This window comes from Salvelinus sp. IW2-2015, linkage group LG4p (genome assembly GCF_002910315.2).
Source record: "Salvelinus sp. IW2-2015 linkage group LG4p, ASM291031v2, whole genome shotgun sequence".
NCBI classification, from domain to species: domain Eukaryota; kingdom Metazoa; phylum Chordata; class Actinopteri; order Salmoniformes; family Salmonidae; genus Salvelinus; species Salvelinus sp. IW2-2015.
Genome location: NC_036841.1, coordinates 4,288,174 through 4,304,617, shown reverse-complemented (window position 1 = coordinate 4,304,617; position 16,444 = coordinate 4,288,174). Strand labels below are relative to the sequence as shown.

At 44.2% G+C, this 16,444-nt stretch overlaps 2 protein-coding genes across 3 annotated transcripts in view; both read right to left on the bottom strand.

Moving 5' to 3' along the window:
- Positions 1–16,444, bottom strand: part of limk1a (LIM domain kinase 1a) — a 526,526-nt gene that overhangs the window by 129,674 nt on the left and 380,408 nt on the right. The window lies entirely within an intron of this gene.
- vps53 (VPS53 subunit of GARP complex) overlaps positions 1,418–16,444 on the bottom strand; it is a 28,920-nt gene continuing 13,893 nt past the window's right edge. Inside the window, exons 10-22 of one of the 2 annotated variants that reach the window (XM_023980782.2) lie at positions 15,506–15,648; positions 14,934–15,075; positions 13,236–13,328; positions 12,916–13,010; positions 11,609–11,851; positions 10,439–10,586; positions 10,278–10,360; positions 10,067–10,145; positions 9,821–9,969; positions 9,593–9,662; positions 9,287–9,424; positions 1,962–2,066; positions 1,418–1,810 (exon numbers count right to left, since the gene is read on the bottom strand). In XM_023980782.2, the coding sequence (XP_023836550.1) occupies positions 1,640–1,810; positions 1,962–2,066; positions 9,287–9,424; positions 9,593–9,662; positions 9,821–9,969; positions 10,067–10,145; positions 10,278–10,360; positions 10,439–10,586; positions 11,609–11,851; positions 12,916–13,010; positions 13,236–13,328; positions 14,934–15,075; positions 15,506–15,648 (1,659 nt within the window). In that variant the 3' untranslated portion in view covers positions 1,418–1,639. The remainder of the gene's footprint in view (positions 1,811–1,961; positions 2,067–9,286; positions 9,425–9,592; positions 9,663–9,820; positions 9,970–10,066; positions 10,146–10,277; positions 10,361–10,438; positions 10,587–11,608; positions 11,852–12,915; positions 13,011–13,235; positions 13,329–14,933; positions 15,076–15,505; positions 15,649–16,444) is intronic. The other variant, XM_023980788.2, reaches the window with a different exon arrangement.

Sequence of the window (16,444 nt, the reverse complement as noted above, 5' to 3'; positions counted from 1 at the left end):
CTGACAGGCCTAGATTACCTGTCAATCATAATGAAACTTGCCAGAAGATACCAACCCTACCWTTACGCTTGAGCTGTACTGGGGTCAGATCACAATCATGGTTACACACACCGTGGAGCCAGCGCGAGATATGGGTTGGAAAACATATGCAGAGATATGACACTGTACTCCAGATTTTACCTTTATCCACACTGCTCTATCAAAAAACTGCTAGTTTTCCCAGAAAACGTCCCTTTCCATCCTCATGCTAGCTAGCAGTAGCCACCGCAGCCACTTTGGAATGGCACGTCACGTTGAACAATAAAGGAGCTGATTGGCTGACACTGTCATTCCAAACTGGGCGCAGTGGCTACTGCTAGCTAGCATGAGAACGAAAAGGGATGTTTTCCGGGAAAARTAGCGGTATTTCAATCTTACTGTGTTTTAATGTAACCATGATTGCGTTCCGACCCCAGTGCAGCTCAGTGTAAACAAGCATAACGGTAGTGTCGGTAAGTTTTCATTTTTATTGACAGGTAATCTAGGCCTGTCAGTGTCAAACAGAGGCCCGGAATAACAGAAGAAAAAAAAAAAGGTTTAGACAATAAATCTTAAACAGATATCAATATAATGTTGTACAATGCATCCTTGTACAACAGTGAACATGAGTTCCTCTGTTATAAAGTACTGCGACTCTCCCTCACTGTAATCAAATCGATTCAGACTAATATATATACACATACATACACTTCAGATTGACATTTAGAAAACGCTCAGAGAACTCTACAGCAAGGAATTACATAGGGAAATAGAGCTTAAATAAATGAACATGCTTAACATCTCACACGCGTACGCAGTTCCTGGCGAAGGGCCAGAGTTAAAAGGTTTGACTGGTTCTCATTTCATGGGGGATTTTCAAAAAGCACAGAAACTGTCTCATGTCTAATTGAGGAGATAGGAAATCCCAAGATCCTCTCTGTCCTGGACCTGGGGGCTTAACCACTGAACCTGGAGACATCAATGCATGGTGGGATGCGGTCCATCCACCTGGAGGGTGTTCCTGTTGTGAAGGGACACTGGAAACATACAAACTCCTAACTAACTGCATCCTCCCCTTGAAAAGGGAACCAAGAGAAACACACAAAGGCACAGGACTGGAGAAGTGGAGAACATTTTGAAAGAGTTAGAACATTCTGAAAACGTTAGATTCAAACGCATTGAAGTTCCTTGTTCTCAGTCTGGGACTGGGAGGATAGGTGCCAAAGCGGCAGCAAATTGCTCCTAAAACCGCTTTYAGTTAATAGCTCAGTCTTTAAGTGCAAACACATTTTGTTAAAATGCATAGTGTGTGTGTATGATATAGTCTACATTTAACATTTACAAAGCTTGGGTATTTAGTGTCATAAAAAGAGAAGCAGAAAAGAAATACAGAAGTAAATGAGTAATACGTGCCAACAGCTCTGCAGCTGAGGAAATTTCTTCATAATTCGACAGTTGACTTTGAAATCATTAGGGTCATTAATGCTGCTAACAAAAATCAGACAATCATGTCTTTACTCTGCCTGCAATTCTCTGTTATAATTGAACAGAGCAAGAAAAAAAGTATTTGAGATGAATTACTGGAATATTTTGTGTGGTATAGGGATGTGTGTGTGCACGCTCATAGTCTCTTTTTGATGAGCTTCTCCAGTTTGCGTATGCGCGAGTTCTCCTGCTCGGGGGTGGGGGTGCTGAAGGAGAGAGAGGGGCCTCCGTCGGCCCCTGAGGGTGGAGTGGGTAACCTCTGTCTGAAGAGCTCCAACATGCTGCTCTGCTCACTGCGCTTCAACCCCTACACACACACACACACACACACACACACGTTATTGCAAGAGGAAAAAACAAGAGAGAACAAGACAGAGTCAGAGGAAGTAGGCGATAACTGTTGAAAACAGGTCATTGAGAAAGACAAAACAAGTGGACCCAACCAAAGTGGCCCTTACCTTCATATCCAGAGTTTTCTGGAAGGTCTCTGGGTTTCCATCAGCGAGGAGCTTGATGTAGTTATCCACAAACACCACGGAGGGTTCATGGGGGGCCATGACCACCTGGGTGGGGTGGGTAGTAGACATCAGTGTTGCGCATACATTCACATCTCAATACTGAAGCACAGCATGGGGTTTTTAGACCCCCCCCCCCCCGTTCCCAAGAGCCATGATGGGACGACCAAGATTCATAAACTGTGTGTGCACGGTAAGTGTGTGTGGCCCGTAAGAACAAACAGGACCCAGAGTCAGTCAACTATCAGACCAGACAGTGTGCAAGTTGCAAACAAAGCCCAAACATAACACTGACTGCTTCCAAAACAACATTCTATTCCCTATATACTGCACAACTTTTGACAAGAGCCCTATGGGATTTTTTATAGGGAATAGGGTGCCATTATAGAAGCACACACTGACTGCACTGTTGGGCTATATTACTGAAAGGCTATATTTAGGAGACCTGACCCCTCTTCTTTTTACACACCAATTACTCCACGCATGAGTGGATGGGAATTCGCCTCACCGGTCATTATTTGGGGCTATAATGAGAGATTGAGTGTTGGGCGAATCGCAATGGAGATTAGTAAAAAAAAAATAAGGTGAAATACTGAAGGTTGGATTTATTTTTTGCTTTCAAGAGCGATAGGGAGAAGGAGAGAAAAGAGGGAGAGAGGAAAAGCTGGATCAGATAGCATTGAGACTGATCGTAGTGGCTTGCTACAGAGCGGGCAGACAAACATGGTTGACATTTTTTTTTTTAAATACATAAAAAAACTAAAAAAAACATATTTTTTACATATATTTTTTAAATAAAAAATTGTGAATTGCACCCCCTCCTTTTCTCTACCCAAAACATTTCTCACTCACCAACCGCTCTCGTCCCCTCTCTGTGCCKAAGGGGTGTGGGCCAGAATATATAAAAGAGCGAAACCAAAGAGAGACGGAACATAGAACACTGTGGATTGTMTGGAATTCTTGAGGTTCCTTCCCCTCTGGACTGAGTGATTTACTTAGCAACTGTCCTGGAGGGAGGCCCAGGGAAAGCCTGGAGGGACTGTTGTAGTTAGCTCGTAAAAACAGAAAAAAGGGAGGGAGAGCGAGCGAGAACGAAAAAAAACCCACCCAGGCTAGAAGTAGGTGGGGTGGAGGGGTGTTGTAGCATTTCCACTACCCAGAAGAGAACTCTGGTGGTGGGGGAGAGGGATGGGGTGGGTGGATAGAGGGCTGGAGAGCGTGGAAAACAGCCACGTCTCATGGGCCAAGGAGGGCTGCCTGAGCCTGAGAGACAGACACAACCTACAGACAGACTCACCAGAACAGGTCTAAACTTGGAGACTATTATACTCAAACAGCCGAAACTACTTTATCACAGTCATCATCACCATAACCTTTACTTTGATCATCCATGGACATCCTACAAACATTCGACCAGGAATAGTCCATCCATACTGGCCTGAGGCCCCACACTGACCTATGTGTTTGGATTGATAAGGACTAGGGCTCTGGTCAAAAGTAGTGCACTACATAGGAAATATGGTAACRTGTGTGACAGAGCCTATGCATTTCTCTAGACTTTCAGCATCTGTAGGCCCTGCCTGGCCCAACATAAAACAATTGCCTAAGAGGCAGATAGGTACCACAACTTCCAGGGCTGAACTGCTCACCAGATCGAAGAGAACAACTCTATACGCCTTGTATGTCGGTTCAAGGCCTTACACACACACACAGAGTAATGGGCGGCAGACAAAGGGGAATGTACAGTACCAGTCAAAAGTTGACACACCTACCCATTCAAGGGTTTTTCTTCATTTTTCCTATTTTCTACATTGTAGAATAGTGAAGACATCAAMACTAATATAGACAGGTGTGTGCCTTACCAAATCATGTCCAATCAATTGAATTTACCACAGGTGGACTCCAATCAAGTTGTAGAAACATCTCAAGGATGATCATTGGAAACAGGATGCACCTGAGCTGAATTTCAAGTCTCATAGAAAAAGGTTTAAATACTTATGTAAATAAGGTATGTTTATTATTTTGTATAAATGTGCTAAAATTGGCCAAAACCTGTTTTCACTGTCATTATGGGGTATTGTGTATAGATTTGAGGATTTTTATTTAATCAATTTTAGAATAAGGCTGTATTGTTATACTTTGAAGGCACTGTATGTGGGAACTCCTTCAAAACTGTTGGAAAAGCATTCCAGGTGACTATCTTATGAAGCTGGTTGAGAGAATGTCAAGAGTGAGCAAAGCTGTCATCAAGGCAAAGGGTGGCTATTTGAAGAATCTTAAATATATTTTGATTTGTTTAACACGTTTTTGGTTACTACATGATTCCATATGTGTTATTTCATAGTTCTGATGTCTTCACTATTATTCTACAATGTAGAAATAGGTAAAAAATTAAGAAAAACCCTAGAATGAGTAGGTGTGTCCCAACTTTTGACGGGTACTGTAATGTATGTAAACACATTCAAGTCATTTCCTCTATGGACTAACGGCCTTGTGTGTCTTCACATGTGGAGTCATCCATACACGTCCCAGGTGTCGACACTGAGGAGAGGCGCTAAACCATTTTGAATGTAGGGCCACATTCCTGAATATCTGGTAACTAGAAGTCCCTTGGTATAAAAGCATCTGATACATGATCTTGACAAGAAACACAGAAAGGGAGACGAGGCTATGCTTATATCTTCAGTAGTCCTAATGATTGTGTTCAGAATAGATGACATCCTGATGGCTCTGATGGCTGATGTCGCATTTGTTTTTTAATTTCACCTTTATTTACCAGGTAGGCCAGTTGAGAACAAGTTCTCATTTACAACTGCAACCTGGCCAAGATAAAGCAAAGCAGTGCGACAAAAAAACAACAAGAGGTACACATGGGTAAACAAAAGTACAGTCAATAACAAATAGAAAAATCTATATACAGTGTGTGCAAATGGAGTAAGGAGTAAAGCAATAAATAGGCCATATTAGCAAAGTAATTACAATTTAGCAAATTAACTCTGGAGTGATATATGTGCAGATGATGATGTGCAAGTAAAAATACTGGTGTGCAAAAGAGCAAAAAAAGTAAATAAAAACATATGGTGATGAGTAGGTAGTTGGATGGGCTATTTACAGATGGGTGTGTACAGCTGCAGCGATTGGTGGCTGCTCAAATAGCTGATGCTTAAAGTTAGTGAGGGAGTTAAGTCTCCAACTTCATCGATTTTTTGCAATTCGTTCCAGTCATTGGCAGCAGAGAACTGGCAAAGGAGGTGTTGGCTTGGGGATGACCAGTGAGATATACCTGCTGGAGCGCATGCTACGGGTGGGTGTGTATGGTGACCAGTGAACTGAGATAAGGCGGAGCTTTACCTAGCAAAGACTTATAGATGACCTGGACCCAGTGGGTCTGGTGACGAATATGTAGCGAGGGCCAGCCGACGAGAGCATACAGGTCGCAGTAGTGGGTGGTATATGGGGCTTTGGTGACAAAATGGATGGCACTGTGATAGACTGCATCCAGTTTGCCGAGTAGAGTGTTGGAGGCTATTTGTAATGACGTCGCCGAAGTCGAGGATCGGTATGATAGTCAGTTTTACGAGGGTATGTTTGGCAGCATGAGTGAAGGAGGCTTTGTTACGAAATAGGAAGCTGATTCTAGATTTAATTTTGAATTGGAGATGCTTAATATGAGTCTAGAAGGAGAGTTTACAGTCTAGCCAGACACCTAGGTATTTTAGTTGTCCACATATCTCTAAGTCAGAACGTCCAGAGTAGTGATGCTAGTCGGGCGGGCAGGTGCGGGCAGCGATTGGTTGAAGAGCATGCATTTAGTTTTACTAGCGTTTAAGAGCAGTTGGGAGGCCACCGAAGGAGTGTTGTATGCCATTGAAGCCTGTTTGGAGGTTTGTTAACACAATGTCCAAAGGGATGGATATAGGTCTGTAACAGTTTGGGTCTAGAGTGTCACCCCCTTTGAAGAGGGGGTCGACCGCGCAGCTTTCCAATCTTTAGGAATCTTGGACGATACGAAATAGACGTTAACAGACTAGTACTAGGGGTTGCAATATAATTTTAGAAAGACAGGGTCCAGATTGTCTAGCCCAGCTGATTTGTACGGGTCCAGGTTTTGCAGCTTCTTCAGAACATTGCTATCTGCATTTGGGTGAAGGAGAAGCTGGGGAGGCTTGGGCAAGTAGCTGTGGGGGGGTGTTGAGCTGTTGGTCGGCGGTTTGGGTAGCCAGGAGGAAAGCATGGCCAGTCGTAGAGAAATGCATATTGAAATTCTCGATTATCGTGGATTTAATTGGTGGTGACAGTGTTTCCTAGCCTCGGTGCAGTGGGCAGCTGGGAGGAGGTGCTCTTATTCTCCATGGACTTTAGTGTCCCAGAACTTTTTGGAGTTAGAGCTGCAGGATACAAATTTCTGTTTGAAAAAGCTARCCTTTGCTTTCTTAACTGACTGTGTATTGGTTCCTGACTTCCCTGAAAAGTTGCATATCRCGGGGACTATTCGATGCTAGTGCAGTAYGCCACAGGATGTTTTTGTGCTGGTCGAGGGCAGTCAGGTCTGGAGWGAMCCAGGGGCTATATCTGTTCTTAGTTCAAYWTTTTTTGAAAGGGGCATGCTTATTTAAGATGGTGAGGAAATTACTTTTAAAGAACAACCATGCATCCTCTACTGACRAATGAGGTCAATATCATTCCAGGATACCCAGGCCAGGTCGATTAGAAAGGCCTGTTCGCAGAAGTGTTTTAGGGAGCGTTTGACAGTGATGAGGGGTGGTCGTTGGACCGCAAACCAATAACGGATGCAGGCAATGAGGCAGTGATCGCTGAGATCCTGATTGAAAACAGCAGAGGTGTATTTGTAGGGCAAGTTGGTCAGGAAAATATCTATGAGGGTGCCCATGTTTACAGATTTAGGGTTGTACCTGGTGGGTTCCTTGATAATTTGTGTGAGATTGAGGGCATCTAGCTTAGATTGTAGGACGGCCGGGATGTTAAGCATATCCCAGTTTAGGTCACCTAACAGTACAAGCTCTGAAGATAGATGGGGGGCAATCAATTCACATATGGTGTCCAGGGCACAGCTGGGAGCTGAGGGGGGTCTATAACAGGCGGAAACAATGAGAGCAAGATAGAGCAGGTCCCAGGCTGACCATTAGAGCAGTTCTCAGGCTGACCATTAAGACAGATCAGCCTGGCCATTAGAGCAGGTCCCAGGCTGACCATTAATACAGATCAGCCTGGCCATTAGAGCAGGTCCCAGAGCTGACCATTAAGACAGATCAGCCTGGCCATTAGAGCAGGTCCCAGGGCTGACCATTAAGACAGAATCAGCCTGGCCATTAGAGCAGGTCCCAGGCTGACCATTAAGACAGATCAGCCTGGCCATTAGAGCAGGTCCCGAGCTGACCATTAAGAAGATCAGCCTGGCATTAGAGCAGGTCCCAGGCTGACCATTAAGACAGATCAGCCTGGCCATTAGAGCAGGTCCCAGGCTGACCATGTAATACAGATCAGCCTGGCCATTAGAGCAGGTCCCAAGCTGACCAGTAAAACAGACCATTAAGCCCATTAGACAGACATCAAGGCTGCCTTCCTTCGTGTGTGTGAGGGAGACAAGGGGGTGAGGAAAATTTCCTCTGGGATCGGGTCACAAGCCTTGGGGGCAGGGTAACTGGACTAGGGTAGGGTGAGGGGATAGGCTCTAGGGATGGGTGGGTTTTGGCTGAGAAGACAGGTGCGTGCCATTGTCTTTCTGCATTCTATTGGCCAACCCTGGGGCAAGGTCAACCAATCACAGACTGTGTTTACTCTGTAGAAGAGACAAGACAAGGATACATGTGTCTGACGTATGTGAGCTTGCGTGAGTATACGCATGGATGCCTGCATTCCCTAACCACTCACACCTCTTGGCTCCAGCAGGTTGACACACTGTGCATGAGCACGTCCATGTGTGTTTAAAGCCTGCCTTCTTCTCCGGTCTCTCTCATTAAAACCCAGGGGCACAGCTCAGCTCCTATTCCTTAGCTACTTAATGGGAACTTGGTCATAAAACCCTTTCCTTAGTGGGGTTAAAGAGAAATAATTAACCTGTAGACAAGCAGTTATTCAATTAAAATAAAACATAAGTTGATAATCTGGTCAAGTCAGACAATGTTCATACTTGGCTCGGCAGTCAAACAGCACACATTTAGACAAAAGACAGTATTTAGTCTTATTGTTACCTATTGTTAAAGGCCAAAACACAGGAATGAACAGTGGTTATAATCATGTTTAGCCAAGCCAGTGTATTTAAAGGGTAGAGGTTAATGGTTAGGATTACCCTTGAGGCGTGGGTTAAGGTTAGGTTTTAGGGTCAATTAAGTGGTAGGATTAGGTAGAAGTGGCTGTAGTGAAACTTTGTTTTGTGGTTGTACAGAAACGGTGTAGCATGGTCAAAGATAAACATTGTCGCATGGTTGTAGTGTAACATGGTTGTAGTGTAACATTGTTGCATGGTTGTAGTGTAACATCGTAGCATGGTTGTAGTGTAACATCGTAGCATGGTTGTAGTGTAACATTGTAGCATGGTTGTAGTGTAACATTGTAGTGTAATATTGTAGTGTAACATTGTTGCATGGTTGTAGTGTAACATTGTTGCATGGTTGTAGTGTAACATTGTAGCATGGTTGTAGTGTAACATTGTTGCATGGTTGTAGTGTAACATTGTTGCATGGTTGTAGTGTAACATTGTTGCATGGTTATAGTGTAACATTGCTGCATGGTTGTAGTGTAACATTGCTGCATGGTTGTAGTGTAACATTGCTGCATGGTTGTAGTGTAACATTGCTGCATGGTTCTAGTGTAACATCGTAGCATGGTTCTAGTGTAACGTCGTAGCATGGTTGTAGTGTAACATCGTTGCATGGTTGTAGTGTAACATCGTAGCATGGTTGTAGTGTAACATCGTAGCATGGTTGGAGTGTAACATTGTAGTGTAACATTGTAGCATGGTTGTGTGAAGTGCCTATCAGAGTCCAAAACATGTAGATGTACGCACAGCAGTGTTCTAGAATATTGGACTGTTGCCTTTCATACTTTTCGAATTCTCAGTGCGGCTAATGCAATTTCTCCAAATTAACACATTCAAATGAATAGAGGAGCTGCGTTGGTTGGGGATGTGCACAGTCGGGCTGTGCATCCCCTGTGGATGGTGACCATGTCTGTGTCACAATGGAATGCCGGACTATTGCGTCTCGGCATCTGTGGACTCAATTACGTTTTAGCGTCACAGGGCTCACCTTGAGGATCATCTCAGCGCGAGTCATCCCCTTCACGACTATCTTGGTGTAGCTGGCTGGGGCCTTGCGGACCACCTGAGACCCTATAGAGGGCAGATCCAACAACACTGTCTTCAGGGAGTGGGTGTCCAGGAGGAGCTGAAGAACAAAGCAGAAAAAGAAAAAAAAAGTTACCAATAAAACTAGCTGAATTATTAGCTACAGGAGCAAACGAACAAATGTCAAAACGTTTGTATTGTTACGGAGACCGTAAGCGTAATTCTACTTGGATAAAGGCTAATTAAATAAAAGGGTTAATATGTTTACCTGTTCAGCCCCCACCATGCTGATAGGCTTACACCTGAACAAGTGGTTGATGAATTTAGGAATAAAAGAGCTGAGGGGGGAAAAAAAGACAAGAAAGAATATCAATTCAGTTTTCATTTCTGAACACTGACAATTTCTTCTAAAATTTCAAAATCAATTGTCTTGTCAATGGGAGTACCAAGTCTTCGTCACACATATTGACGAACAGTGAAGAGGGTAGTAACTCACTTGGTGAACTTGATGCAGAACTGGGTGAAGTATTTTCGTGTGGAGGCCAGGTTCTCTCTGATGATGGGGACGTTCTGTTTGATGTGCATGATGACTGACGTCACGTAGGGACTTTGGTCACCTACATGCTCTACACTCTGCCATGGCATCTAGAGGGAGGGAGACCAAGAGAGAATGGTTGAAAGTGATAATATAATATGACAGCATGAGGAGAAGAGGGAGGGAGGAATGCAGTGGGTGTCCCACCTTGCTCATGGCAGTGAGAGCAGGGTCACAGGCAGCGTCCAGGTCCTGAACAAGCAACTGGATACTGTTGGAAATCACACTGATCGACGCAGAGAGAGAGTTTACAGTCATGGACTTCACATCCATTTACTCCACTTCATCTCCTAAACTGTTGTTCATTTTGAGTTGGCAGAAGTTGCCCCTATAGTGAAGGTTAGGATTTGGTGCATACTTGCTGAAGGTGTCCATCTCTCCAGTCAGGTTGATTCTCTCCACCAGAGTCTTATCCACCTTCTCCTTCAGCTTCTCCTCCAACTGACACAGAATAAGTTTAACGTTAAGTCTAGACCCGTTTGAGTGTGTGTGTGTGTGTGTGTGTGTTTGTGTTCTAACCTGCTGTGTGGTGGCTAGACAGTACTCTGCAGTACTGAGGATGCTACAGATGAGACACAGCTCCTCTACATTGAATTTAGCAGCCTCCGAACCCTCCTTCTCCTGCAGTAGACTCTTGATGGTCAGTCCTCCACTGTTACTGCTAGTCCTGAGAGACAGAGAGAGACCGAGAGAGGCAAAGCGTCTAAATAGTTTTAACTAGCTTCCTTTTCTCATGAATTAAAGACAGAAGTCTGCACACATGAGCTCTAAAGGGAAAACACTGGGACCTAGTGTGAACTGACAAGGAGAAACTCCTGGACCTAGTTATAGGTTATTATTCAAAGCAAGTTTTGGATAACTGAGGACACAGCCAGAGACCTACAGACAGACAGGGGGAACAGTGTTACCATGGCTAAACCGCCTCCCTCTCATTAATAAAACGCCACAACCGAAACTTCTGGGAAAACCACAACACAGCTCCAACCCCCCAGAAGGGCCAACATTAAAACTCCACAAGACAATACATACACTACGCCACACAAGAGGTCTGTGGGTGTGGGTGTGTGTGTGTGTGTGTGTGTGTGTGTGTGTACCAACCACAGTGAATAATAGGGCTTATGTGGCCATCGAGCCAAAGATGTTTTCGCTCATGAAGTATTAGGCCTCACCGCGATGTAAACACCTCCAGCACCACATGACATGCAAACACAGACGATCAAAACACAGTGACGACTAAACACATACAATTATCAAACAAACCCCTGAGAATGATGGATCACTCTTCTGAATTAACAAACTTTGGCAGATTGCTTCATCAAAAAGGGAATTGAAGCAGATGACAGCATATATCATCCATAAGAATTTGAATCTTGCTTTGACAGAAGTATTTGTCCCAGTCCAGCTCCTAGTAGGCCACAGTTTATACTGGTTGTCATAGTGCCACCTGTGTCAGAATATTTTCCTAACAAAACCAGAAACCATCCAGAAAATGGTTTGAATGAAAACCAGAGTACACAGTGTCCTTCCGGAACCCGTACTGGGAAGTACTGCAACTTGCCATCCTGGTTCTAGGGCCCAACACAGTATGCGAGCAGCATGAATAAAAAGCACTTACTAAATAATCACTAAACCTACATCATCACAAATACATCTGATCATCCTATCATTATATAGGCTGTAGTAAATTACTTGGGCAGGTTTCCAGACAGCATCTTCCAGGCATACTCTCTGAGGTACTTCTGGAAGATGGTGGTGAGGGCGATCATAGGTTCCCCTGTGCTGAGCTGGGAGCACTGCACCATGCACTTCTTATAGTAGACAAACAGGTCAGCACAGCTGGGCAGCACCSCTCCCCCGTCCTCCGTGCCCGCCTTGGGGGGGCCCTGTGCCCGGAAGTCTGACACAAAACGGTTAATCATCTCCCCCAGGTTCCTGAGAATAGTAACACACACAGCTCAGTGATGACACCTAGATACCAGCACACACACGCAGGTTGACGTTTATTGCCATGAATCTTGCCCTGGAGGCAGAACTGAGCGATTTACACTAGATGGCCCAGCTGCAAAGTCAAAATTGGCTTTATCGTAAAAATTTCTGAAAACAAAAAATGAGCTTTTTGGTCTTAATTGAAGGTTTGGCATGAGGGTTAGCAGTGTGGTTAGGTATAAAATCCGATATTTATGRCTTTGTGGCTGTGCCAGCTAGCAACCACTCTGCAGAGCTGCTTCCAGAGCAAGATTCATGACAAATGCCAACCTGCCACACACATCAGTGATGATAAAATGGAAGAGACAGWCAGGGTAGGAGATTCTCCCTCTATTGCAGCTGTCTTCACTGTCCTTTGAYTTCAATGTCTACATGGCTGTTAATGTCTAGTACTTTACCCCCTGCCCATCCACTGTTACTGTAAAATGAAGCCAAGGACAGAAAACAACATCTACTTTGTATGAACAATCAGGTCACTATTCACTCTCCTGTTGTATCCATTGAGACAAGCTGCTTTGGAAATCTCTGTTGTAGAATTGACTGGCCCTGTCTGTTGTGACAGGAAACCATAGCCAGATCATGAAAGGCCCAGTCAGCACTAAAACACCCCAGATATCCAATACTAGGGGCCGCCACGAGACAGACAAGCCCCAGAACATAACCATGTTCCTGGAGAGACCCCACGTCTGTGGTGGAGGGAGAGGAGAGGAAAAMGTGTGAGAGAGAGAGAAATAGAGTGGGAGAGAGAAACAAAGAGGAGAAAAAGTGGAGAAGGAGTAAAGAGAGAAGAAGAACAAACTGCTGCAGCAGCACTTTTCAATCCATCTTTCTCAGCATCTGTGGTCATGCAGCTAATAGGAACCATTTYTGCCTCAGCAGAGAGACACAAAGAAACAGGGAACGAAAGAGAGTGAAATGGGGGGGGGGGCTGATGAGGTAGAAAGGAAACGTTCTGGGCAAACAAATCTGTGCCAGATCTCCAAGCGCGCGCACGCACACACACAACTCACTTGTCCTGAGACTCGATGTAGACATAGAGGTGAGGCTCAAAGCACTTGGAAATGATGCCATGGAAGGGGTTGTCAGGAGCCTTGTGCTTCTTGGGCTGGGGAGCGGAAAATGGTCAACAATGTAGGATGTAGTTAATACTCATGATTTCTCTCTTTGGTGATGAGTATATTTTTTCAAAGTCATCCCTTAAAAAAGGTCCTATCGAGATCCTCCAATAGATATTCCCATCATGAGTCACMATGACACAGGAAATAACCGCAGGTCAGCCTATGCCTATCAAGGTCGAAGTTCAGACCGGGTCATCTCAAACATGTCTTACCCTATCCAGATCCTCCATCTCTGAACCATCATCTCCAACCTCGTCCTCCAGGAAAGGGTTGGTGGACTCCAGTGGTGGCTCAGGCTTCTTCACCTGAAAACAACACTACAGTCAACAATGATGGCCCAATGGTGTGTGTATATACAGTGCATTCGGAAAGTATTCAGACCCCTTGACTTTCCATTTTGTTATGCTACAGCCTTATTCTAAAATGGATTAAATAAAACATTTTCCTCATCAATCTAAACACGATACCCCATAATGACAAAGTGAAAACAGGTTTAGAAACTTTTGCAAATGTATTAAAAATAAAAAACAGAAATACCTTATTTACATATGTATTCAGACCCTTTGCTATGAGACTTGAAATTCAGCTCAGGTGTATCCTGTTTCAAATGATCATCCTTGAGATGTTTCTACAACTTGATTGGAGTCCACCTGGGGTAAATTCAATTGATTGGACATGATTTGGAAAGGCATACACCTGTCTATATAAGGTCCCACAGTTGACAGTACATGTCAGAGCAAAAACCAAGCCATGAGGTCGAATTAATTGTCCGTAGAGCTCCGAGACAGGATTGTGTCAAGTTTGGAACCACCAAGACTCTTCCTAGAGCTGGCCGCCCGGCCAAACTGAGCAAATAGGGGGAGAAGGGCTTTGGTCAGGGAAGTGACCAAGACCCCGATGGTCACTCTGAAAGAGCTCCAGAGTTCCTCAGAGATGGGAGAAACTTCCAGAAGGACAACCATCTCTGCAGWTCTCCACCAATCAGGCCTTTATGGTAGAGTGAGTAGATGAAAGCCACTCCTCATAAAAATCACATGAAAGCCCGTTTGGAGTTTGCCAGAAGGCACCTTAAAGGACTCTCAAACCATGAGAAACAAGATGCTCTGGTCTGATGAAACCAAGATTGAACTCTTTGGCCTGAATGGCAAGCTTCACGTCTGGATGAAACCTGGCACCATCCTTACGGTGAAGCATGGTGGTGGCAGCATCATGCTGTCGGGATGTTTTTCAGCGGCAGGGACTGGGAGACTAGTCAGGATCGAGGGAACGATGAACGGAGTAAAGTACAGAGAGATTCTTGATGAAAACCTGCTCCCGAGCGCTCAGGACCTCAGACTGGGGGGCGAAGGTTCACCTTCCAACAGGACAACGACCCTAAGCACACAGCCAAGACAACGCAGGATTGGCTTCAGGACAAGTCTCTGAATGTCCTTGATTGGCCCAGCTAGAGCCCGGACTTGAACCCAATCAAACATCTCTGGAGACCTGAAAATAGCTGTACAGCAACGCTCCCCATCCAACCTGACAGAGCTTGAGAGGATCTGTAGAGAAGAATGGGAGAAACTCCCCAAATACAGGTGTGCCAAACTTGTAGCGTCATACCCAAGAAGACTCAAGGCTGTAATCACTGCCAAATGTGCTTCAACAAAGTACTGAGTAAAGGGTCTGAATACGTATGTAAAATGTGATATTTTTTTATAAATGTACAACATTTTTTTAAGAAAACTGTATTTACTTTGTCATTTTGGGTATTGTGTGTAGTTTGATGAAGGAAAAAACAATTTAATCCATTTTAGAATAAGGCTGTAATGTAACAACATTTTGAAAAAATCAAAGGGTATGAAAACTTTCCGAATGCACTGTGTGTGTGTGTGTGTGTGTGTGTGTGTGTGTGTGTGTGTGTGTCTAACCCCGGGCCCGTCGGTGAGGGTGCACCCATAGAAGCGCTTGGCGAGCAGCCCCTCGAAGTTGGTGGTCCTTTGAATGGCAAACAGAAGCAGCTTGACCTCAATCTCTTTGGCCCGCGTCCGCATTACTTTGGCCAGCTCTGTCCTGGATGAGACAGAGACAGACACATAGGGTCGTCAACACGTCACATTGCAGCATGAATGATTGTGATAGCAGGTCAGTGCTCATGTAGGCTAACAAAGACTAAATCAACTGTCTACTGAATAGTGTTGGGATGATAGAGGAGCTATCTAAATAAATAAAGAGAGTCGCACACATATATATATATATATAAATAACTGGGTAAAACTCTCTAGGTATAGAGAGAGTGTGCAACTATATTTATTTGTATACAGTAGCTTACAGTTTATTTGCCGTTAGTCAGCACCTCCACACAGAATAATTCTCTGTGTTCCAKCTCATACATTTTATTAGGGGATGATAGAGCACAACTATTACAACAGTTGATAGATGTGTTGACAGTGAGGCACTGGCTGTCTCAACAGTTTCCAGCACAGGGTGTGTGTGTGGGTACCTGGTGATGTGGCAGAACTCCACAGCGATGCGTTCGGTCATACACCACTCTTCAGGGAACATGCGTCCGTACTTCTCCTCATAGTCCACCAGCTGACGCTTAATCCAGGCGTAGCGCCGGTCGATCTTATCCAGCCAAGCTACCTGGGTCAGTGGACAAACACACTTTCAGGTGGAGGGTCCACAGACAYACTGTCACAACACTAGCATTATTAAAGATCGGTCAATGTACATCTCAATTATGATTCACATGATCTACAAAGGAAGAAATACTGGGATGTAAAAAAACAAACATAGTAGTCACTCATCCCCATTTGTACCTACCCAAAATCCCTCGTGTAGTGGGCCCAAAATGGACGCCTTAGATTAAAGTGTAACTGGAAAAATATCAAATTCCAAGTTCATGCTTCAAACCAACTTTAAGAGGTTTTAAAGATAGGGAATTTTGAGTAAAATATAACCTGATGTAGAGTGAGGCATTGTTGGCAGAATAGATGGATGCAGTTCAATGCATGAATAATATAATTCACCAATACATTTCTTGGTAGTCCAAAAAAATATAGCTATCAGGTTGTAAATGACAGCTGACCTGGTATATGGTTTGCTGCCGCCACCCATTCGGGACACACCGTTTCAATGACTCAATATTTTGAACAAAAACGAACGACTAACTAAGGCTGGGAATGKCAATACAATCAAACTAGCAAGGGCAATGACCACAAGTCAGTCAGTCATGTGGCTAATAGGCTAGGGCACATGTCAAACAAGGCCCACGGTCCTGTAAATGAGTCAAACGTTGAGTCATCGACAGTGCATTCGGAAAGTATTCAGACCAATACTTTTTCCACCTTTTGTTACATTACAGCCTTATTCAAAAAGTTATAAAATAGTTTCCCCCCCTCAAACTACACACAATACCCCATAAGGACAAAGCAAACTG